The sequence below is a fragment of the Sphaerodactylus townsendi genome, linkage group LG11, assembly GCF_021028975.2.
Source record: "Sphaerodactylus townsendi isolate TG3544 linkage group LG11, MPM_Stown_v2.3, whole genome shotgun sequence".
Classification (NCBI taxonomy): domain Eukaryota; kingdom Metazoa; phylum Chordata; class Lepidosauria; order Squamata; family Sphaerodactylidae; genus Sphaerodactylus; species Sphaerodactylus townsendi.
The window spans coordinates 73091433-73117185 of NC_059435.1; the positions used below are offsets into that span (position 1 = coordinate 73091433).

The window sequence follows — 25753 nt, forward strand, 5'->3', positions numbered from 1 at the left end:
TGATCCTGGACAGGGTATGAACAGTCAAGGAAACACCATTTGTCTGTCTTGGCAGGAAGGAACGACATAGAAGCGTGTGCTCTTATCACACAGTTCCAGAAATGGGATGTAGCAAAAACGCAGCAGAAGCCAAGAAGAGCCCAGAGGTGACGGGTTCACATCATCCAGCGTCAACTTTCTTTCAAAACCCAGCTAGAACCCTAACATAAGAACTAGCCAGCTGGATCAGACCAGAGTCCATCTAGTCCAGCTCTCTGCTACTCGCAGTGGCCCACCAGGTGCCTTTGGGAGCTCACAGGCCGGATGTGAAAGCAAGGGCCTTCTGCTGCTGCTGCTCCCGAGCACCTGGTCTGCTAAGGCATTTGCAATCTCAGATCAAGGAGGATCAAGATTGGTAGCCAAAGTTCGACTTCTCCTCCATAAATCTGTCCAAGCCCCTTTTAAAGCTATCCAGGTGAGTGGCCATCACCACCTCCTGTGGCAGCATATTCCAAACACCTATCACACGTTGCGTGAAGAAGTGTTTCCTTTTATTAGTCCTAATTCTTCCCCCCAGCATTTTCAATGACTGCCCCCTGGTTCTAGTATTGTGAGAAAGAGAGAAAAATTTCTCTCTGTCAACATTTTCTACCCCATGCATAATTTTATAGACTGGCCCCCGTGGTAACTGCAGACACCTTTTCTAGCATCCGCCAAGTGTTTTTAGGAAGGTAGGGGCCAGGTAGGGCCTTTGCCATCAAGGCATCTTACTGACTGTGCAGAATATTTAAAATGTGGCTCTGGCAGCAGGTGCCACCACAGGACAAGGATCTACACTGTGTGATTGAAATTAAGCTGTGGTGATCGTTTCGTGGCTGGCTCAGTCTCCTGGAGCAGCCATTTTGTGGCAGCCATTTTGTTACTGCGCCCACCCTGTCATGTCAGATTTCCAAATGTGCCTCCAGGCTCAAAAGGAATGGGAGTCTCTGAGCCAGATGCTTCCAAGAAGCTTCCCGAGAAGAAACTAGCCCTCTTCTGTAATTTCTCTCTGCCGTTTGAGTTTCTGAGGTACACTGCCTCTGACCATGGAGGTTCCACTGAGCTATCGTCAGAAGCTTTCCGAGAAGAAACTAGCCCTCTTCTGTAATTTCTCTCTGCCATTTGAGTTTCTGAGGTACACTGCCTCTGACCATGGAGGTTCCACTGAGCTATCGTCAGAAGCTTTCCGAGAAGAAACTAGCCCTCTTCTGTAATTTCTCTCTGCCATTTGAGTTTTGAGGTACACTGCCTCTGATCATGGAGGTTCCACTGAGCTATTGTCAGAAGCTTTCCGAGAAGAAACTAGCCCTCTTCTGTAATTTCTCTGCCATTTGAGTTTGTGAGGTACACTGCCTCTGACCATGGAGGTTCCACTGAGCTATCGTCAGAAGCTTTCTGAGAAGAAACTAGCCCTCTTCTGTAATTTCTCTCTGCCATTTGAATTTCTGAGATACACTGCCTCTGACCATGAAGGTTCCACTGAGCTATCATCAGCTGATAGCGAATGATACACCAGTCCTGGATGAATTTGCCGCATCCCCTTTTTAAGGCCAGCTTTCATAGCCACATCTTGTGGCAGTGAGTTCCGCAGGTTAACAGTGCGTCGCACTAAGGTGGTTTTTACCTGTGACATTGTGATGAGATGACAGTGCTTCACAGTACCTCTCCAGCAGAGCAGACAAGGGAAGCGTTGACAGGGAGTTACAGCACAGAGCCAGCTGGGTAAGAGAGAGAAAAACAAATATTAGCGGGAGAACTGAATAACGAAGGCAAGAATGGAAGACTCCAAAGCGCCCAGATTTCTTCACTAACTTCATGTGCTCGCGCCAACGATCATAAGACCTTTAAAGGTTCTTTCAAAAGCTTTCAGAGTAAAAACAAAAAAATTTTTTTGTTTCAGAGCTTTCAGAATAAAACGCTGGGGACTTCTGATCTAACTGGGGGCCTTTCCGCACACGCAAAATAATGCGTTTTCAAACCACTTTCACAACTGTTTGCAAAGGGATTTTGCTATTCCGCACAGCTTCAAAGAGCACTGAAAGCAGTTTGAAAGTGCATTATTCTGCATGTGCGGAATGAGCCTGGGTTTTGAGAGAAACAGCTTTCAGAGCAAAAACAAAAACATTGGTCAGACCTCACCTGGAATATTGTGTATAGTTCTGGAAGCACATTGACAAACTGGAACGGGTCCAGAGGAGGGCAACCAAAATGGCAAAAGGTCTGGAATCCATGCCCTACGAGGAGAGACTTAGGAAGCTGGGGATGTTTAGTCTGGTGAAGAGAAGGTGGCATGATAGCCCTGTTTAGGTATTTGAAGGGATGTCATGTTGGGGAGTGAGCAAGCTTGTTTTCTGCTGCTCCAGAGACCAGGAGTACTGAGTTCAAGGGGAAGGAAAAGAGATTCCACTTAAACATCAGGAAAAACTTCCTGACAGTAAGGGCTGTTCGACAATGGGATGCACTACCTAAGAGAGTGGTGGAGTCTCCTTCTTCGGAGATTTTTAAGCACAGGCTGGATGGCCATCTGTCAGGAGTGCTTTGATTGTGTGTTCCTGCATTGCAGGGGGTCAGACTTGATGGCCCCTTGGGGTCTCTTCCAACTTCATGATTTTTGAAAATCGGCACAGCCAATCAAATTTCTAGCAGTCAATCAGAAGACTTGCTGGGCAAAAGCTCTACCTGACCCCCACCTACTTCCTAAAAACATTTGGCAGGTGCTAGTAAAAGTGCTGCCGTGCCCCATAGCCCCTAAAGCAGTGGTGGCGAACCTATGGCACTCCAGATGTTCATGGACTACAATTCCCAATGGCCATGCTGGCAGGGACTGATGGGAATTGTAGTCCAAGAACATCTGGAGTGCCATAGGTTCGCCACCACAGCCCTACAGGCACCGTGTTGGAGACCCCTGTTCTACAGCCACTGAAGGTTATTTGTCGGCTTATGAATGTGCCACAACTCTGTTACAAATGCAACACACACCATCAGCCATGAACAAAATGTGAGACCTCCCATCAAAGACCATGGGGGTGTGAATGGGGGGCATATGGAGACCTCAGCAGCAGTGACGTAGTGGCTAAGAGCAGTGGCTAAGAGCAGTGATTAAGAGCAGGTGGACTCTGATCTGGAGGAACTGGGTTTGATTCCCAGCTCTGCTGCTTGAGTTGTGGAGGCTTATCTGAGGAATTCAGATTAGCCTGTACACTCCCACCCACGCCAGCTGGGTGACCTTGGGTTGGTCACAGCTTCTTGGAGCTCTCTCAGCCCCACCTACCTCACAGGGTGTTTGTTGTGAGGGGAGAAGGGCAAGGAGATTGTCAGCCCCTTTGAGTCTCCTGCAGGAGAGAAAGGGGGGATATAAATCCGAACTCTTCTTCTTCTTCTTCGGCAAGCATCGCTGCCCATACCGCAATCACAGGATGTCACAGGGGCCGTGCCAGCAAGAAATAAACAGGCCCCGTTCATTCTTAATGTTTGGGGCTTTATTTATAGGAACTCTATTTCTGCTAATGACTGACAACTGTTGCGATTTCAGACCGCGCATACTTCACTCGCGCCTGCCAGCACATATTTTTACGCCGTGGGTACAAAGGAACAGTACAACCCTCGACAGCTCGAACGAGTCAGACCTAATTTGAAACAAATCCATCCGACTTCCTCGCTGCTTCGCCCACTGGTGTACGGATGCAGCTGCCAACTCCGGTACAGTTAATTCCTGGAGATTTGAGAGCTGTGTAAACGTGCCAACCTGCCGGTGGAGGCAGGGGCGTACCTAGGCAAACTGGCGCCCGGGGACAAAACCTGAGTTTGGTGCCCCCCCCCCCTGCCCGGCGTATGGACGGCCACCCTCCCCCACCATGACCAAACAATGATTTTTTGTACCAGCTCACAAAACATTTCCCACTCCCATCAAAACATACATGGCTCTCTCCCCACCAACTCTTTTCCTAATTTCCTAATCTACCAAGCAACCTATGAGGTAGGTTTGCTTAGCCCTGAAAACAACTCAAGCCAGTGCAAGTGGTGCTTATTAAGCATGTAAAATCTCTCACAAATCACCCCCCAGCAAAACATTTACCAAACCAAATATGTCAGCATCATCTCTCCACAAAGAAAACACCTCCAGTGGCGGAGATCCACCCCCCAAACAGCATCACTTTCAATGGTGTTTAAACTAGGGAGCTCAGATTCTTCTTTTAAATCTACCTTAAAGGGAGAATCTGGGGTCCCTGGTTAAAACAAAATTGAAAGTCACTAGCTTTAAAAATGCATCCCTTCCAGGCACCTCAAGAAATTTTGCCCAAGATTCTTTGTTTTGCAGTGACTTTTGCTCCATTGTAGCTATTGAGGAATTTCTGAGGCTACACATTTTTTTGAAGATAGAGGAGCCAGACTTTCAAAGGTGGCTCCAAGCGGCCTTCAGTCATAGCATCCAAGCTTGGTGGGCTTTTTCTTCTGGAGTGGGGAGTTGAGAAAGTTCTAGAGAGAACTCAGCCCACGAGCGAGCTTTCATATGGGAGGCTGAGGGGAAACAAATATAAGCCTTTTGAGGGGGCCCATAAGAATTATGAACCCCCCAGAAGCAAAGGGTTTCCAAACCTGGATGCTGCTATTACCAGGAGGGAGCCCTCCTGGAACCCACCCTGAAAGTCTGGTGCCTCTATCTTCAAATACGTGCCGCCCGCTTACACACCAGAAATTCCCCATTGGCTACAATGGAGCAAAGGTCACTCACTGAAAACTAGCGAGAATGTGGAGCTTGGGCAAATTTCTTGAAGAGGGTGCCTGGAAGGGTGTATTTTAAAGAAGCTAGTGACACCAAATTTTCAGAGGGTATCATCTGATTAGTATTCTTATGATGCCAGCTAGAAGTTTGGTGGCGTTATGTTTTCAAGGGGACCAAAGTTGCTTGGTCCCTCAAAATGGAGTAGCTCCCATCTCAGGTTAGCTCCCATTATGAAAACAATGGGGATAGAGGGCACCTGCTTGATACAGGGGATCCACTGCTTTGCTACCCCTGAACCAAGCTCACCTAGAATTTGGAGGTGGTGATATCAAGAACTTGATCTCTGAATGGGTACCCCTGAAGAATTTTGGTGCCCATGCTAGCCTTAAAAATGCATACCTACACTGCAGGCCTGAGACGGTGAAAAAAACACTTAAAACATTAAAAAAAACACCCAAGCGACCCTGAAATGTTGGCGCCCCCGCATGTGACCAAATGGGGGGCGCCCGGGGACATAGGGTACCCCCTGTCCCTAGGCAGGAACGCCACTGGGTGGAGGTCTAAATTTGTCAGGTCTAGATTGGGACTGGGAAACGCCTGGAGATTTGGGCCTGCTTAGAAACCCCAATAGGGTACGATGCTGTAGAGTCCACCCTCTATTTGCCAAATAAAGGCCGTCGTTGTTGTTGAGTCCACCCTCCAAAACATCAATTTTCTCTAAGGAAATAGATCTCTGTTGCCTGATGCACTGCAATTCAGGGGGATCTCCCAGAATTTAAACCCCAGAGATGCCAGAAATTAGTTCCCGTGCAGAAAAGGACTGCTTAGGAGGGTACAGTCCATGGCATTTTACCCTGCGGAGGTCCTTCCACTCCCCAAATCCCACCCACCCCAAGATCTACCACCAAGAAGAAGAAGAAGAAGAAGAAGAAGAAGAAGAAGAAGAAGAAGAAGAAGAAGAAGAAGAAGAAGAACAAGAACAAGAAGAACAAGAAGAACAAGAAGAACAAGAACAAGAACAAGAAGAAGAAGAACAAGATGAAGAAGGAGACAAGGAACAACAAGGAACAAGCAAGACAAGTGAGAGGAACAAGAAGATGACAAGAACAACAAAGGAACAACAAAAGAACAAGCAAGAAGGAAGAAGAACAAGGGAACAACAAGGAACTTGGCAGGAACAAGGGCAACAAGGAACAGAAGGGAAGAGGGAGGGGTTTGGTGGTTTATGTCCACCCCTTTCTCTCCTGTAGGAGACTCAAAGGGGCTTACAATCTCCTTGCCCTTCCCTCCTCACAACAAACACCCTGTGAGGTGGGTGGGGCTGAGAGAGCTCCGAGAAGCTGTGACTAGCCCAAGGTCACCCAGCTGGCATGTGTGGGGAGTTGTTAGGCTAATCTGAATTCCCCAGAGAAGCCTCCACAGCTCAGGCGGCAGAGCTGGGAATCAAACCCGGTTCCTCCAGATTAGATACACAAGCTCTTAACCTCCTACGCCACTGCTGCTCCTGCTGCACCAAATCTCCAAAAGTTTCCCAAACCAGAGTTGGCAGCTCTGAGGCACGGTCTGAAGAGCGGGGGGTTTGGGGAGAGCGCTTCGGAGAGAAGACAACAGGTTTTTGAGTGCTTGCTACTTCCTGTGGTTTCCCAGTGTTCTTCTTGTTGTCGTTTGAACAGGGATCCTGCTGCTGTGAAGTGTCTCCAACTGAGCTGACATTCTGCCGACCCACCACCTCCTCGGTCTTTTCACGCAGTTTCCCTCTTGAGAGGTGGCCTGCTGCCTTTTGCGGAGCAGGGTGCAATCTGTGGTCTAGTGTTACATTGCTAGGCTACAAATCTCATGTCAGTTTCAACCCAATTTTTTTTAAAAAAAGGAAGAAGAAGACGAGGAGGAGGAGGAGGAGGAGGAGGAGGAGGAGTTTGGATTTATATCCCCCCTTTCTCTCCTGTAGGAGACTCAAAGGGGCTTACAATCTCCTTGCCCTTCCCCCCTCACAACAAACACCCTGTGAGGCGGGTGGGGCTGAGAGAGCTCCGAGAAGCTGTGACTAGCCCAAGGTCACCCAGCTGGCGTGTGTGGGAGTGCACAGGCTAATCTGAATTCCCCAGAGAAGCCTCCACAGCTCAGGCGGCAGAGCTGGGAATCAAACCCGGTTCCTCCAGATTAGATACACGAGCTCTTAACCTCCTATGCCACTGAGTTTAGATTTGTACCCCCCCCCTTCTCTCCTGTAAGGAGACTCTAGGAGGCTTTCAAGCTCCTTTCCCTTCCTCTCCCCACAACAGACACCGTGTGGGGCTGAAAGAGTTCAGAGAGAACTGTGACTGGCCCAAGGTCACCCAGCAGGAGCATTAGCAGTCTGACGGAAACACATCCTGGTTCACCAAGATAGCCTCTACCTTGGGTGAGGAGAGTGGGGAATCAAACCTGGTTCACGCCACTACTATATCAGCTGGCTGTTCCAGTTTGCTCTGGAATGCTTGGCACAGAGAGGAGGAACTGCTGTCCAGGTGATGGGGTTGGAAGAGAGGAGGAGCAAAGAAACCCCGAGGAGCAGCAAAATTCCTTCACCTTCCCTTGCAAAGAAAGTGGGGGGAGGAATAATAAATACTTCACCAGGTTTCTGAAACCTCAGAGATTCTCTGACCTGAGAGCGCAGTGAGTTTTGAAAAGGAGAAAAAGCGTGCAAAACTGAGAATCCAACCTGAAGGGAACGTGGGCTCGTTGCGAAGGAGAACACAAGTGCATATAATGCCCACTTGGAATTATACCCTGCTGAGGACTTTCCCCTCCTCTAAGCTCCGTCCTGCTCCACCTCCGAACCTCCAGAAATTTCCCAGCCGCCCTTTTTTCAAACACATATAATCTTCTGGAGCAGCAGGGGCGTAGGAGGTTAAGAGCTCGTGTATCTAATCTGGAGGGACCGGGTTTGATTCCCAGCTCTGCCGCCCTGAGCTGTGGAGGCTTCTCTGGGGAATTCAGATTAGCCTGTGCACTCCCACACCATGGCTGGGTGACCTTGGGCTAGTCACAGCACAGGAGCTCTATTTACCTACTTCTGGGGGTGTTTATTTAGCTTGAGGGGGAAGGGCAAGGAGATTGTGAGCCCCTTTGAGTCTCCTGCAGGAGGGAAAGGGGGGATATAAATCCAAACTCCTCCTCCTCCTCCTCCTCCTCCTCCTCCTCTTCTTCTTTTTTTAAGGCAGATTTGCTCTGGAGTCCCTTTTCAATCCCGGAGCCTAGTGGCTAGAAGAGCAACAGTGGCGTGGCTAGAGCAGTGGCCGACAGGTGCACTCTGGTCTAGGAACCGGGTTTGATTCCCAGCTCTGCAGCCTGAGCTGTGGAGGCTTCTCTCTGGGAATTCACTCCACACACGCGCCAGCTGGGTGACCCAGGCTACACAGTCACACAGCTTCTCGAGGTCTCTCCAGCCCACCACCTACTTCTGCACGGGTGTTGTTTATTGTGTGAGGGCAAGACAGGAGATTGTCAGCCCCTTTGAGTCTCCTGCAGGAGAGAAAGGGAGGATATAAATCCAAACTCCTCCTCCTCCTCCTCCTCCTCTTCTTCTTTAAGGCAGGTGCTCTAGGTCCCTTGCTTTTCAATCCGGAGGCCTAGTGGCTACAGAGGAGCAGCGGTGGCGTAGTGGCTAAGAGCAGTGGCTAAGAGCAGGTGCACTCTGATCTGGAGGAACGGGTTTGATTCCCAGCTCTGCAGCCTGAGCTGTGGAGGCTTCTCTGGGGAATTCAGATTAGCCTGTACACTCCCACACGTGCCAGCTGGGTGAGCCTTGGGCTAGTCACAGCTTCTCGGAGCTCTCTCAGCCCACCCGACCTCACAGGGTGTTTGTTGTGAGGGGAGGGGCAAGGAAGATTATCCAGCCCCTTTGAGTCTCCTGCAGGAGAGAAAGGGGGGTTATAAATTCAAACTCTTCTTCTTCTTCTTCTTCTTCTTCTTCTTGCCCCCTTATTTTAAGCTTCAGGTCAAACTTTCACTTCTCTGTGCAGCCACAGAACAAAATTTTTCTTGGTGCATCACGTCCAGCGTGTACATTTATGCCAGGGGTCATTTTTAGGGGCCGGTAGCCACTGAACTGCAGTCTCGTATGAAGTTCTTCAATAGGGAAGTGACCGCGATGGAATGGCCCTCTTGATCTGGCTAGCCTTTAGTTTCAAGAGGAATTATTCAGTGGGCTTGAGTCATCTGGCAATTTTAAGCTACACGTAGAAGCACAAGGTGAGCAAACCAGGACTAATTTGGAACTTGCAAAGAACGCCGAATTATCACCCTCGGCAAATTCCCAGAGAAGGCAGCTTTGGGAACAATGCAAAAGACCGACATGAGATCCCTGCCGAGCCGGCTACAAAACGAACAACGGTTTTAAAGTTGCAGTATGATAAAGTCACGGGCCACGAGACCATTTACCCAAATCAAAAAAAATTTGTACATTCACTCCTATGAAATTATTGTACTGTATTTTCAATGAAATCCTTGCAGAGAGGTATAAAACACCTTTGTTTCTTTTATATATGTGTGTGTTTGTTGTGAATGTTTTCACACACCAACACACACAGCTTCCTTTGCTTCATTTCACCTCGTTTCTCTATTTCTTTCACTCCATTTCTTTCGCGACAAATGGCCATCCAGCCCCTCTTTATGTAAGACCATTTATTAATTTTTCTTTTATTTTACTGAACTTTTATACTGCCCTTATTAGGGCATGCAATTTAAGACCAGCAGATTCCAAATAGTTCAAAAGGGGACTCACTGGTTTCAGTGAACCATTTACCCAAAACAAAAAAATCATATTCACTCCTATGAAATTATTGTACTGCATTTTCAATGAAATCCCTGAGAGGTATAAAACACTCTTGTTTCTTTTATATATATCAATAGGTAATAGCGTAGATGAGTGCATGTGTGTGTCCAATGTTTATTTGGAGTGTTTCACACTCCCATTTTAACTCCTTCCATTTTTGCTGTTTTAACTTTCTGGCTGTCTTTCACAACATTTTAATACCATTCCTACACCTTCTGAGCCCGTGACAGCAGAACACCTTTGAGAACAAATGCCCCGAAATTACCGGCCCAAAACTCCCGCCATTATAGCCATAGAAATGCCAACCGCGGCAATTTAGAAAACTCGAATACCGAGGGTTTTTTAAAGTGGCAAGAGATAACCGGACGGCTAAGAACTTGAGGCTGATATTAAAAGCACGACCCAAGTAACTGGCTGGTATTGGCGCTTCCAATGGGGCGAATCGCGATCCTAGGAAGGGTTTAATACTTCCGGCTAAGCACAGCCCCCATTGTCAGCAGCAGGAAACGCTTACTCCCAGGGTAAAGGGTCATGCCAAGGCCAGCAACTAGGTAATGTGTGGTGGGGAGGTAGATTTTCCAACCCCCCTCCCGCATTATGCCAGGAACTCTGTCGCGCGAAGTGCCCACAGAGGGAGCTCTGAAGTGCCACCTCTGGCACTCCGATGCCGTGGGATTAAGCCACACCACTGTTCTAGGCCGTGTTGGGCAGCTTATTTTGTAGTAAAACAGACGTGTCAGTTTTAATAGTAATGTTTCCATCAAATTGTATGAGGGGTCATGAAAAAAGACATGTTTTGGGTTTCATCCCAAGGTGGAAAGACCCAATGTGGATGAAGGGATGTTTCCTATGTCAATATCTGCTGAGATTATTTTAACTGTATGAAGCCCTTTCCATCAGTTACACTAAATGCATGTACAATCTTTGGACAGGGCACACTTGATTCTTCTTTGTATGCGTACTAATACTCATGCTACATTCAATATGTACCTTTCGGGGGTAGGGCGGTTTATCAAATCGAATTAATAGTAATAGTAATAGTAATAGTAATAGTAATAGTAATAGTAATAGTAATAGTAATAGTAATAGTAATAGTAATAGTAATAGTAATAGTAATAGTAATAGTAATAGTAATAGTAATAGTAATAAGACCACAGAAAATGAAGAAGCAAAATACTCTGGGACTTTAGAATACAGACAGACAGACACCTGGCACACAACACCCCAGACATAACAGTGGTAGAGAGAAAAAAACCGCGTTTGGATCATAAGATGTTGCTGTGCCAGTTGACAGCAGAATTAGAGGACAAAAGAAGCTGGAAAAAGATCACAAAATGCAAGGACCACCACAGGAGGTGAAGTTAATTGATTGTGGCAAAAAAAAAAGAACAACAGTCATCCCACTTTCGTGAAATTGATTGCTCCTAGGAGAGGAATCCCCAGAAATCTCGAAAAAACATCTGGAAGCCTAAACTTGGACGAGCTTGTCAGTCCACGTAAGGAAAGCAGCACTTCTCGGAACTGCACATATTCTACGCAAATACCCCTAATATCCTAGATCCTTGGGAAGGACTCGATAAATTCCAGACACTTGTGCTGTGTTGTAATGTGTATAATAATAATAATAATAATAATAATAATAATAATAATAATAATACCTCCATAGCTGAACATGTGACTGAAACCACACACCGATCTAGGTACCGATCCCTCGTACATTCACAAAGCGAATGTGTATTAACTATTGCAAACTGATGCGCGTACAGAAGAAAAAAAAGTTGGATTTATACCCACTTTTCTCTACCACAAGGAGTCCCAAAGCGGCTGACAAACTCCTTCCCTTCCCCTCCCCACAACAGACACCTTGTGAGGCAGGTGGGGCTGAGAGAGTTCTGAGAGAACTGGGATTCGTCCAAGGTCACCCAGCAAGCTTCACGTGGAGGAGCTGGGAAACAAATCCAGCTCACCAGATAAGAGTCCGCCGTTCAGGTGGAGGAGTGGGGAATCAAACCCGGTTCTCCCGATTAGAGTCCTCTGCTCTTAACTACTACACCGCGCTGTCCATCACTCCTAGCTGCTACACTACGTGTAGCTGGTCTAAGTGTTCACTGCAATGTATGGACAGGGCTTGAGTCTGCATGAAAACATATGCTCTTCCACAGTGCTGTGGTGATCAGCAAGAAAACCATTCCCGCTTCCCAAAAGACTCTCTGTTCCTAAATTTGGAAAAAGGAACAAAACAAATGATTTTAATCTTCCCCTTGATTGTTCATCGACCACGATCCTTCTAACACCGTCCAAGAAGGCTTTTAGGAACTCAGCCAGGAGAGGTTTAATTAGCTTTTATTTTTTGCTTAGAAAGCATGGCCAGACATAGAATCAAACCCCACAACACCTGAGTAGCCATGAAGTTTGCCGCAGAACAGCCATATTTGAGTCTGGCAGCACCTTAGGGACCAAGCAGATTTGCAGAGGATAAGAGCATCTGGCAGAGGGAGTTTGGACTCTCCAAAACCTTGGAAATCTTGTTAGTATCGAAACAGCTACCGGACTCAAATCTAGCTGTTCTTCCATATGCACAATCATTCCAACAAAAATGCACCTTGCTCACAACAAGCGTCGGTGATTCCATGCATGCAAGCACAAAACAGGTATTGCCCCCCTCCCTCTTAAGCTGGTGTCCCTTGGATCCAGAGGTGGGATCCAGCAGGTTCTCACAGGTTCCCGAGAGTAGGTGACTAATTATTTGCGTGTGCCGAGAGGGGGTGACTAATTGGTGATTTTGCCACGTGACGTTTGCCTTAGTTACACTCCTCCTCTCAGCAGTAGCACGCAGAACTTGAAGCAGTCGAGCAGGAGGTGCACCGGCGCGCAGAACTTGAAGCAGTCTAGCAGGAGGTGCACCTAGACTGCTTCAAGTTCTGCGCGCTACTGCTGAGAGGAGGAGTGTAACTAAGGCAAAAATCACGTGGCTAATCACCATTTAGTAACCCCCTCTCGGCACACGCAAATAATTAGTCACCTACTCTCGGGAACCTGTGAGAACCTGCTGGATCCCACCTCTGGATATGAGCCAAGGCAGCAAAGATCTTGTCAGCAGTTGAAAACAGAACCCGGGATGAACATTATTGTTCGCCCACTTTTAACCCCACGTGGAGTTCAGGGGCAGGGGCCATTTTCGATGCTGGGCTCAGTTGGTTTGAGCTTTAAACTGCAGAGTTTGACTCTGCAGTTCAAAGCCTGACCTGGCCAAGATGAGCCCAACATCCAATAGACACTCTCCCCTGCCCCTCCCCTGAACTCCATATAAGGTTTGTGGATAGGGGAAGCCCAGATGATTGGAAGGTAACCGTTGAGGGGTGTAACCCATTTCAGAGAAATAGACCAACTAGGAAAGGAGGAGGAACAGCATTATACGCAGAGGTGGGATCCAGCAGGTTCTCACAGGTTCCCGAGAGTAGGTTACTAATTATTTGTGTGTGCCGAGTGGGGGTTACTAATGGGTGATTTTGCCACGTGATTTTGGCCTTAGTTACGCCCCTCCTCTCAGCAGTAGCGCGCAGAACTTGAAGCAGTCTAGCAGGAGGTGCACCGGCGTGCGTGGCAGCCTGCGCCTGCGTGCATTCGTTTCCCACCCAAGGACCACCACAGTGGCTGCATCCTTGCCACAGCCCCGCCCAGGAATGCCCTGCCCCCAGAATGCCCACCCCCACCCCCATCATGCCCCGCCCAGCCCTATTGGCACTACTCCACAGTTTGAATCCCACCACCATGGGAACCTGTTACTAAATTTTTTGGATCCCACCACTGATTATACGTCAGGGGTGATTATACCTGTGAGCAGGTCCATGACTTAAATCCTGGAAGGATTGAGAGGGGGAGAGGGGGAGAGAGGGGGAGGGGGAGAGGGGGAGAGAAACAACAGTGATCTCATTTGTGAGGGTCTATTTCAGACCTCCAAGCCAGACTGAAGATAGATGATGGTGCCTTCCTGGAACAGATGACCAAACTTTCTAAAAGGAAAGAAGTAGTAGTAATGGGAGATTTCAAGTATCCTGATTTGTGTTAGGAGTCAAACTCTGCCAAGACTACAAGGTCCAACAAATTCCTTACTTGCCTTGCAGATGATTTCATGATTCAGAAGGTGGAAGAGGCTAGTTTACATCTGCTCCTAAGCAACAATGATCACCTGGTTTATGGGGTGGAAGTGGTAGGTTCCTTAGATGGGAGTGACTGATCATGTTCTCCTGGAGTTTGTTATCCAGTGGAAAGGGGATGTCAAGCAAAGTCAGGCATGCATTCTAGACATTTCGTAGACTTAAGACCCAGAAAAGGAGTTCCGTGAAGAGAATGACAGATCTCTAATGAAGCATTCTAAGTACACTGACCAAACTACAATGCCTGGACCCCTTCCGCACATCCAGAATAATCACTTTCTATCCACTTCCACAGCACTTTGCAGCTGGATTTTACCGTGCAAAAAAGCAAAATCCACTTGCAAACAATTGTGAAAGTGGATTGAAAGTGTATTATTCTGCATGTGCGGAAAGGGCCCCAGAATTCTTAGCAGGCTTTCATAAAGCCCACATTATCCTGTGGTGTAACTCTGTTCCAAACATGGAATTTGGGCCAGTTTTACATCTGATCCATGTCAGACGTTTAATGAGAATTAAATAATCAGCAAGTACCAACCCAGAACGAACCGAAATTGTGCTTTCCGGCTTTGAGCTGAGGTACTTATAAATTTAATTCACCTGCCAACAAGCTACAGGGCAAAATTATCGAGTCTGTTCTCTTCCAAAGTCACCCATTTAATGTGTGCAAAGTGCTAACCCCACAGCTACAAAATTAATACTTTCTCAAACACCCAAAAGTGTTTGCTTGCAGACCCCATTAACAGGCACTTATTGTGCCAATTCCTTCACACCTGGAGTAAAAGTTCATCAAAATTCAGTCCAAGACTTGGTTTTAACGATCACAACCAGAACATTTAGACAAGAGGCCTTCTCTGCATGTCAGTCATATACAATAGCCCACAAGTGTCAAACTCGCGGCCCTCCAGATGTTATGGACTACAGTTTCCATCATCTCCTGCCAGGATGCTGGCAGGGGATGATGGGAGCTGTAGTCCATAACATCTGGAGGGTGGCGAGTTTTTCACCTCCAGCACCTGATTGAGACACCCATATGCCTGGATCAATTAAAATCTTCCCATGAAGATGGGGAAAAGAGGGAGATTCCCAAACTTGTCCCGTCCCCCTCCCCCCCCCAGCCCAGGTTTCCTCGCCAAACAGAACACAAAGTTAGATTTTCTGCATTCAGTTTAGCCTAATGCTTTCTCTGGCACCGTTAACACGCCGCAAAACCCCAGCGGGGACTTTGCAAACCATTATTGAATGAGATGCTCGTGTTATTTTCTATGGGCAGAAAATATCTAATTGGAATGAGGAACGCGTAAAACTGAAAATGGTCACCGCACTGGAGATTGTTGGAGATTAGATTTAGATGAGGCACAAGGCCAGGGGGCAGCACCCTCCAGGCACCCACGAGATGTTTTTAAGAAGCAGGTAGTGCCCGGTGGAGCTTCTGCCCGGCAAGGTTTATGAAATTTAATGACTCTGCAGAGTTTTAAAAATGTTGTTTTGGCAGCATCTGACACCTGTAGCTGACTCCATTTCCTACGGCAGCCATGTTGCGGCAATAGGAAGATCTCAGCCACCCCCTCCCTTGCTGACCCACACTGTAGTTTAACTTGCCCCCCCCCCCAGTGGTGGGATTCAAATCATTTAACAACTGGTTGTTTACAAGCACCATTTTAACAATCAGTTCTGCCAAAGTGGTGCGAACCGGCTGAATCCCACCACTGCCCCTGCCCATGCTTTACACAGTCAGAAGCAAATCTGATTTTAACACACACACCGTTTCTGCCAGACCACACGTAGCCCTCAAATCGACGGGCAAATATTAAAGGCTAGAGTTATCCGCTGACCCCAATGCCCGGACAATATTACATACTTCCTGGCGATGGACAAAACCACCGAGGAAAACAAGGAACAGAAAAGAGGCACAAGACAGGTAGGAGATTAAAGGAATATGAAAGATGATCTCAGCAGGATGAGTGCACATCTCCAAAGATTACTTGAGCGTTCGTGTCACGCTGGGGCTCAAAAAGTGAAATCGCAGCAGGTTTCGGAAGTTTCAAGATCTGAGCACTTTGCTGAGCACCAATGGTTTCACACTGTAAACTCCCAAATGAGTTCACACCACTAAAATGGGTCAGTTTCTTTCTTTTTTTTATGCAGGAGGCATGCAATCTGATTTTTTTTCACAGTCAGCCAAAGGCACGGGCAGTCCGGAGAAGCTTATCACAATCTGGGGGGAGGGGGGAGAACCATCCTTAAGAAGGCCACTCACGGTGAGGCGAGGCGAAAATTCAGCAAACATTTAATAGGATTTGCAGAATAAGCCATTCAGTCTGCAAATGTTGTTTGGGGACTTTGGTTGGGAAAAACAGCTTATGCACGGCACAGTTAACAGCACAATCCTAACAAGACCTTCCTTCCTGGGATGATGCCCCACTTATTACACTTGAGTAGGATTCAGTGTAGACCTATTTAGGATACGCTGACCAGACGTCCCGCTTTTGGCGGGACAGTCCCGCCTTTAAACAATTTGTCCCGCATCCCACGGGTTCTTCAAATTGTCCCGATTTTTGGGAGGCTGCCACACTGCCTTCTGGGGCAGCCTCCCCCGCGTGCGGCCGCAGGAGCACGGGTTTCTGGGGCTTGCCGTTTCTGGGGCTTGCCTGTCACAGGGCGGGAAATGGCAAGCCCCAGAAAGCAGTGCGCTCCTGCGGCTGCGCGCGCGGCCACCCCCCCCCCCCGTCCCAGATCACAAAGGTGACCATCTGGTCACCTTAATTTAGGACTGCTCTCCAAGAGCACAGCACTCAGTCAGAAATATTGAAGATATGATCTAACTAAATCAGACCCACCAACCATTTTAACATAACAGGGAAAAGAAAACAGGAGACAGGTAGAAAGAGAAGAATTCTGAGGGTTCGCTGAGAGGCAGCGTTACACACTGTGACCTCTGAGAGACAGCGGAAGCATTGGAGAAGCAGGAAGGAGCAAGAACATGGAATGGGGCAAGAATGGATAACAGTGCAAAGAGTGGGAAGGGTGGAGCTAGACAGGCTGGCTGCGGGGAGAGGGAAGAAGTCCAGGGCAAACATGTGTCAACTGGAAAATGTCCCTGCTCTGGGGGCGAAGCTTAAATTCATGCTACAAGTGGTCTCGCTTGCTGTTGAGACTAGAAAGTGAAAGCAGGGCTTGAAGAAATATCTCCATACACGAAATCTTGCGGCGACAGACATTCGCACCCATCGTTCAGCATATATGCCTTGTGTCCAATTGACCAAAACAGTGCACTTTTTAAATGTAGCCAGAGAACAGGAAATGGAGTCAGAATTTTGAAATCTGGCTGATAGGAATTGATGTGGGGGGTAGGGTGCTCAGGGGTGGACTAAGTGATGTTGGGGCCCTGAGCAAAAGGCCAGGATGGGGCCCAGAATCACTGCCAACCTTCTGGGCCCATAACCCTCTCCCCTGCATGAGCCACCCCAGGCTCAAGAAAGTGGCACCCTCACACTTACTCCATGCAAGGTGGAATTCAATGGTCTGGGGTACCCAGCACTGCTCGAGATCCAGAGACGTGGGGGTAGCAACCACGGAGCCATCCAGCCACTGCTCTGCCCCAGTGCAAGTGAACAACCACGACCAGATCTTTTTCTTCTTCTTTTCACCTCCATCAGGGGAGGGGCAGGGCCATGGGTGGTTGGGGCCCAAACAGCCCTGAGCAGCTACACTGGAAGCCCCATATCTAAGACCACCCCTGGGGTTGCCGCTGTTTGGGCAGTAGCAGAACACTTTCCATCAGCTCGACCTACAACAGACTCGGTATTTATGAGCTGTCTTGGCAGGCATCCAAAATAAAGCTCATCAGTTCTTAGACAGCTCTTTCCTGTTTCGTCTGCAGGACCCAGCTCAGTTCTGCAGGGCCAGTAAGAGACAAGTTGATCCACCAGGCCTTTGGTTGAGGACCAACAGTCTTTATTCATCTGAGCTGGCCTTCCCCACCCCCATCCCTTATATTTAATAGGGTCACACAAGTATTGTTATTATAATTCTAGACTTGCCCTTTGCTGGGATACATTTAAGAATGCCATGTTTTACTGTTAGATTGTTTATTGCATTACTGTTGCTTTGATTGATTGATTGATTGATTGATTGATTGATTGATTGATTGATTGATTGACTGACTGACTGACTGACTGACTGACTGACTGACTGACTGACTGACTGACTTACTTATATGCCGCCCTCCCCAAAGGCTCAGGGCGGTATCCATCAACGATAAAACAATTTAAAACATCGTATATAATTTACATAAAATAATATATAAAATACTAAATTTTATTGAATAAAATGTTATTGAAATTGTTGTGTGTTCTGTGTAGCAGCACTAGAAGGACGCTGCAGGGTGATCCATGCACAAAGTAGGCTCAATTTATTTGATTTAGCTACAGCTTTCAAGCTACCAATTTTGTTGTTTGTTATGTCGATCCCCCTTTTTTAGTTTTAGTCTTTGTTCTTCTTCAGTATTTATGCTTTTGTTCTGTTTCCTTTATATTCCTCTATCTTTTGTGTCCCCCAACTTGCTGTTTCAAATTCCTTTTAGATTCATATCTTAATACGTTTTACCCTGCAATATCTTTTATCCTTTACTTTATGCTGGTCCGTGACCATAATAAAGGTTGACTTGATTTGACGATGTGTTGTAAACCGCTCTGAATCTGTCGTAAAAGGGGAGAGTGGTCTAAAAATCCAATAATAAATCATGTTGATGTTGTGTGCATGCCTAACACTGCATTCTTCCTCTGGGAACGGCTGCTCTTAAGTATTTTTTGCCTGCTACCCACAGCCCTAGTTACGGCAGAGAGACGCTTGAAAACTGCATGGGCATATCGCCCAGGGGAACATATGGGGCCAAATGTCCCTAGGCTGCGGCCATTTAGTCGCGGGGGGGGCGGAAAATCGCCCCCATGCCCTTCCTCCTTCCCTAAAGACCTGGTGCAAAAAAAGTTGTTTGGTCATGGTGGGGGAGGCCAGCCGCCCATATGAGGTGGGGGACTCAGATTTTTCACAGGGCTACATTTTCTCTAGATACGCCTCTGCTCGACTGTGACCCCGTTCATCCCCAAAAACCCGCACAGACAGGAAAGTTTGACATCTCGGAGACAAGAAGCTACAGTTGCAAGTAAATGCAAGAGAACTGTTCCAGTGAATGTAGATATTCCCCGCATAAAAGACTGCCTGGTTGGCCAGTACAATCAGTTCGCCACACCACGCAGTGATAATTGTTGGAGCAAGGTATTCAGCATGCCTGGACACTGGGGGGCACTACACCACTCTAAGGGGCTTTCCGCACTACAGAAGGGAGCTAAGGTCGACTCGGTTCCCTTCAGTGGAGGGCGATTCCAGGCTGTCTGCACAGCAACTTACTTGGCCCCCTGGAACCGACTTAAGTGGGCGGGATCATCTTGGTGCCTGTCTCGCTCCTCGATCGTGATTGGCGCTTGTGTTACCATGGGAAACAAGAGCGTTCTTTGTTTTTTTTACACTTTTTACAGTTTACAGTTACATGCGCTTTCTGTCCGCCACGACTCTCCTGTTCTGCGCATGCCACAAAGCGGCTCCTGATTGGTTGAACGGATGAGGTGTCGTTTCGATGCATCTGCACTTCGAAACTTCAAAGCTTCGAAGCGGTATCGACCTTGTTCTGGCAGAAAAGTGTAGTTCATAACTGCGACAAGGATGTTGCAGTTCTGGGGCGGGGGGGAACTGAGACAAAACAATGTTGAGCTCGGTTGCAGTGCAGATTCACTGAGGCGAACCTAAGTAGAAACCAGTACAACTCTGTCAGTGCGGAAAGCCCCTAAGTGTGTATATGTGCTACCTCCTTGAAGGGGATGTCCCCCTCTTTGTCTTAGCCTGGGAGCGGCCCACTGACTCCTCCCCTTTCTGTGGTCATCCGCTGTTCTCTCCCATCTCCACAAGGCATTCCATGGGCAAGGATTGAATTCCATTTTTCTAGATAACAAAACTCCAGAAGTTGGATCCAATACCACTATCCGCTTTCATTTTCAACAAATCCGCTTACCAGCTATGCTTACTTGAACAAACGTTGCTGATTCCGGCAACGTGTAGTATTTAATTTCTTGCACCCAAATCCCTGTATTCTTGTATCCGTTGTCTTTGCTCTGCACCCACAATTGAAGCAAAAGTTTTAAAAAGTTGAACTGTTTAGAATTTTGACACGTTTTCCCTTCGTCATCAAACATTTTCATTCTCATGGGCAAATCACGTATGCAAGAGTACTAAACAAGTTATGTGTCTTTGGATTCCAAAACCCAACATGCAATGCAACAACACACCAGCACAAAATCCTCCAACACCTTTATGTTACACAAGGTATAGATTCCATAAAACAAATTACCCTACAAATTATAATTGTACAGTATGGATTTAAAAACCATCCTGGAGCTTTCAAATCGGAAAATCCGATTTAAATTCCCGGCCTATTTGCACAGAACATCAATTCTCACACTGAAATCCATGGGGTTTAGTAGTAGTAGTAGTAGTAGTAGTAGTAGTAGTAGTAGTAGTAGTAGAAGAAGAAGAAGAAGATGATGATGATGATGATGATGATGATGATGATGATGATTTTGGATTTATACCACACCTTTCTCTCCTGTCAGGAGGCTCCAGTTGGCTTACAAGCTCCTTTCCCTTCCTCCTCCCACAAGAGACACCTTGTAAGGTAGGAGGGGCTGAGAGAGTTCTGAGAGAACTGTGACTGGCCCCAGGTCACCCAGCAGGAATGTAGGAGTGCAGAAGCACAACTGGTTCACCAGATTAGTCTCTGCCACTCAGGTGGAGGAGTGGGGAATCAAACCTGGATCTCCAGATTAGAATCCACCTGCTCTTAACCACTACACCACGCTGGCTCTAGAAGACATCCAGTGGGAAAAAAGCCAGTATTTTATTGTCAAACAATGAACGGATGCCAAAGTCATTACAGGAGAGCTGGGAGAGGACCAGAAGACTTCCAGCCAGTGTTAGGATTAGAACTAATATTTCTCAGGCTGCCATCCCCAGGAATTGTGAAAGAGAGTATATGACTGTTTTATTAATTTATAACCTGGGGGTAGGCCAGGAAATAAAGCCACAAATATGTGTACTAATCCAAACATGTTTTTTTAAAATCCAGTGAAGAATTTGTCGAATGGGCTGTACAAATCAAATCACAATCAAAACTAACTTTTTAATTCACGGGTGTCAAAGATGCAGCCTGGGGGCTGGATCCGGCTCTTCGTGATGAATTGTTACTCCCGCAAGCCACCTGAGGCAACCCCCCACTCCCGATCTGGCCACAGCAGGCTTGCCACACCAGACAATCCCCTCTCCCCCCTGCGCTCTTGATCTGGCTTGGCGTGCCCGCTGCGGGCTGGTCAGCAGAGGTAGCCATTCCCTCCAGCGCTGATCTGGGCTGGCAAGGTTGGTGCCAACCACCTCCCCCCAGCGCCATTCTGTGCCAGAGAGCCCCTTTCCCCATGACGCAGCACAACCAAGTCACATTTATGTCATATCCGGCCAGTGGTCGGATCCAAAAATTTTAGTAACAGGTTCCCATGGTGGTGGGATTCAAACAGTGGCGTAGCGCCAATGGGTCGTGATGGGGGCGTGGCCGGGTATTCTGGGGCGGGGCACTGCTGGGCGGAGCTGTGGCAAGGATGCAGCCACTGCGCCGGTCCTTGGGCCGGAAACGAATGCACGCAGGCGCAGGCTGCCACGCCCGCCGGTGCACCTCCTGCTGGACTGCTTCAAGTTCTGCACGCTACTGCTGAGAGGAGGGGCGTAACTAAGGCAAAAATCACGTGGCAAAATCACCAGTTAGTAACCCCCTCTCGGCACACACAAATAATTAGTAACCTATTCTCGGGAACCTGTGAGAACCTGCTGGATCCCACCTCTGTATCCGGCCCTCGTAACAAAACAGTTCAATGCCCCGTTCCAATTCTCCTAAGGTGCTTCTTTTCCCAAGATGTGTGACACTGTATCAACACATCAGATGTGGAACCATTAAGTATTTGAAGCACGCTACAGATAAGAAAGACGGTAAATGTGCGAGACCCCAATAACTCCCCTGGAGGTCAGTTCAATTCTGCTGAAAGAGACAAGAGGTCGATCACACCCACGTCATACCATGCAAATTATACAATTAACCAGAGGTGGGATCCAGCAGGTTCTCACAGGTTCCCGAGAGCAGGTTACTAATTATTTGTGTGTGCCGAGAGGGGGTTACTAATGGGTGATTTTGCCACGTGATTTTTGCCTCAGTTACGCCCCTCCTCTCAGCAGTTGCGCGCAGAACTTGAAGCAGTCTAGCAGGAGGTGCAATCCGGGCGTGGCATGGCAGCCTGGCTTCGCTCTGCGCGGCATTCGCTTCAAGGATCCGGGGTGCAGCGGCTGCGTCCTTGCCACGGCCAGGAATGCCCCACCCCCATCATGCCCGGCCACGCCCCTGTCATGCCCCGCCCAGCCCCATTGGCGCTACGCCACAGTTTGAATCCCACCACCATGGGAACTTGTTACTAAAATTTTTGGATCCCACCACTGCAATTAACGCAGCAACACTTTTTGGTGCTTTCAGTGGTTTCCCGCACCCCTTAGGTTTAAAAAGCATAAAGGAACTATATGGTCATACAGTCATACCCCAAGAACGATTATTACCGCACAATGCAACCTAAACCACACTCGGATTAATTTTCCGTGTCCATCAGCTCTTTCAGCTCAAGGGTTTATCGCTATTGGGGCATAACATTAACGTTTGGGAAAGTCTGTTTACTAAACATAAAACCAGCACGCTATATCAGATCACGCTTCATTTGGGATACTGGACAGTTCTATAATTTCTGGGTTTTTCCCCCTTCCGGAAAGGCTACCTCAAGCTTCTACAAGCACTGACGGAAGTCCGTGTTTTCAAAACCATGCCTCATGCCACACCTCGACCACAAAGCCACGTGGAGAACTGAAGTGGCGGGAACCACAGAAACAAACAAAAATGAATAACATTTTTATCCAAACAAACAGGCTCTCAGTGAATTACGCCATCTGTTTATGGGGGCATTATTATTAAGGTGTCTATTTCTGGGGTTATAACTTGACAGAATAATAACGTGCATAATCTGTTGTTTAATAGCCACATTTGGGGCTCATACCCTTTTTTGAACACTGGAAACTGCTTTCTACGAAGCCAGGCAGTTGATTTATCAACTCTGGATATCGAGACAGACCTGGATTTAAACAGGAGTCACTCCACCCTGGATTGTTCAGTTTTTAGAAAGGTCTTCCCAGAGGTGGGATCCAACCAGTTCTCACCACTTCTCTAGAAGTGGTTACTAATTTTTTTCTGAGTGCCAAGAAGGGGTTACTAAAGCAACCTCCCTGCCCAATAGGGACTGGAGCTGCGTGTGTGCGGCGCCGCCACTGTTTGAATCCCACCACCATCGGAACCTGTTATTATAATTTTTGGATCCCACCACTGGGTCTACCCCAAGAGATCCTTTAAGTTGGAGACACTGCGATTGAAGGTGGAATTTTTAAATGCAGTGCTAGCCAGGGGGTCTTTAGGGCTGAACTCTGACCCCTCTTTAAGATGCTCCTGTAAACTGCCCTGCCCTTAGCTACTAGCAGAAATGCAGCTTGAACATGCTCAGAGGCACCATTGTTCCCAGGGTCACCAGATCCCTCCTGGCCACAGAGTCTACCCTCCAAAGCAGCTTGGGGAACCGATCTCTGTAATCTGGAGATAAACTGTGATTCTGGGGGAACCCCTGGAGGCTGGCATCCCTAGTGGTTCTAGAGAGGGCTGCATTCCATAGACACCCCCATTCCCCAGTAAACCGAATAATAAGCATCTTTCTCTGAGCCCTATATAAACTGCTAATGTGCTCCCGTGCTCAGATTCTTCCTATGTCAAAATTGCAATCCCAAAACAATAATCTGCAAATTTATTTCTGAGATTATATGAACAGGCCATGGGGAAGGTTTTGCCCGAGACCCCACTAAAGGGTCGCTGTCATCCCTCTGCCGTGCTTGGGGTCTGAGAAATCCAGATTCAGCTGACACCCCCTCCCCACCCCCAAAGCAAAGGCATCCTTGGAAATGCGTCCAGAAGTTTCTGAAGAGTCTTAAACACAAAGTAATTTGGATTTTTTTCAGCCCAATTTTTTTAATACCCAGAATTCTTTAGGGCGGCTGGAAAATAATTGTGGGGAAGGGGGGGGAATAAATTTGGGGGTGAGGGGATCAGATTTGAGTCTGAGCGCCTGACCAGGCCCCGCCCTTGCTCTGCAGGTCCATGTCAAAAAGAGCGTTCCCTGAACATGTGCAAAGTGGGATCGGTTCCTGCAGAGGTCGGGGGGGGGGGAGGGAGGGCTTTAGCTAAGGAGACCAGTTCGAATCCAACTGGTTCTCTTACACCAGTTTTGAAGGGATTTTAAAAGACAGTGCCCCTGAGCACGGGAAGAGTAGAATTTGTTCCTGCAGATGGCAGGGGGCTTTTATTCTTAAAGAGGCCAGTTCAAGCCAGCTGGCTCTCTAACTACCATCTTTGAAGGGATTTTTAAAAGAAACTACCCCTGAGAACATACAAAGTGGAATTCGGTTCTGCAGAGTGGAGGGGGCTTTTATGCTAAGGAGGCGAGTTCAAATCCTATTTATTATTGTTGTTGGTGTTGTTATTTATTGGTTTTATATGCACCAATATTAAAGAGGTTTTAAAAGAGAGTATCCATGAGAATGTACAAAACTTGCTCCGGCAAGGGGAGGGGGTTTTCACTCTAAGGAGATCACTTTGAAATCATACAGCTATTTTTATTATTATTATTATTATTATTATTATTATTATTATTATTATTATTATTATTATTATTATTATTATTATTAGACACATAACAACACAGCACAAGTGTCTGGAATTCATCTCTGAACATCGAGTCCTTCCCAAGGACCTAGGATATTAGAGGTATTTGCGTAGAATGTGTGCAGTTCCTAGAAGTGCTGCTTATTATTATTATTATTATTATTATTATTATTATTATTATTATTATTATTATTATTATTATTATTATTATTATTAGTTTTCCATGCACCAATTTTAAACGGGTTGCAAGAGCCCCTGAGCATGTACAAAACGGATTGTAAGAGCACCTGAGCATGTACAAAGTGGGTTGTAAGAGCCCCTGAGCATGTACAAAACGCAACTCGCTGCCGCAGCAGGGAGGGCGCTTTTACGCTAAAGGAGACCAGTTTGAATCCATCCGGCTACTTACCACGACTACTCTTACGATTGGTCTTCCATGCACCCATGTTAAAGGGGTTTTAAGAGAGTGCCCCTGAGCACGCGAAGACTGCTCCTGCAGGGGCGAGGAGGGGGGCTTTGATGCTCAGAAAGTCATTCCGAGACCAGCCGGGCACCATTTTTAAAGGGATTAAACGCGGAAGCGGGGGCGGGGGGGCGTTGTGCGGGGGTGGACAGGGGAGCTCTTGCAACAGCAGGACGCCCCCCTTTCCACCTCTATGTTTGCCTCCCCCCCCCCAAAAAAAAATGGGAATCCGCACTATAGAGGGGGGGTCTCCCATGAAGCTGCCCCCCCCCCCCAGCCCCAGGGGGCCCCTGGCTCGTCTTACCTGCAGCAGCAGCAGCAGCAGGAGGAGCGGCGGGGCGGCGGGGAGGGCTGTCCGGCCGCGCCCCGGCTGCCTCCTCATCGGGCCGTCCGGCTGCGGGGCTCGCGGGCCGGCCCGGTCCTTCCGCCTTCAGCGGCAGCCGCGCGGCTCCTGCCGGCACCGCATCGCTTTCTGCGGCAGGCGCGCCTCCCGCTCCTCCGCTGCCGCCGCCGCCCCGCCGCTCGCCCAGCCCTGCCCCTGCCCCTGCCCTGGACTGGCCAGCCTGGGCCAGGGGGCGCGGCTTTGGGTCAGGCGGGCAGGCAGCCTCTGGGCACGTGCAGAGTTCTGGCTGGGAGATTGGGGGGGGGGGAGCGTCCTGCAGCGCGGCCCCTCTTCGTATGGAGC

The 25753-nt window shown here is 48.0% G+C and overlaps 1 protein-coding gene across 1 annotated transcript in view; it reads right to left on the reverse strand.

The window, feature by feature from the left end:
- LOC125441220 (corticotropin-releasing factor receptor 2) overlaps positions 1-25535 on the reverse strand; it is a 207686-nt gene extending 182151 nt beyond the window's left edge. The window contains exons 1-2 of the mRNA XM_048511647.1: positions 25373-25535; positions 1643-1736 (exon numbers count right to left, since the gene is read on the reverse strand). Of these exons, the coding sequence (XP_048367604.1) occupies positions 1643-1736; positions 25373-25450 (172 nt within the window). The 5' untranslated portion in view covers positions 25451-25535. The remainder of the gene's footprint in view (positions 1-1642; positions 1737-25372) is intronic.
- Between the last annotated feature and the right edge of the window lie 218 nt (positions 25536-25753).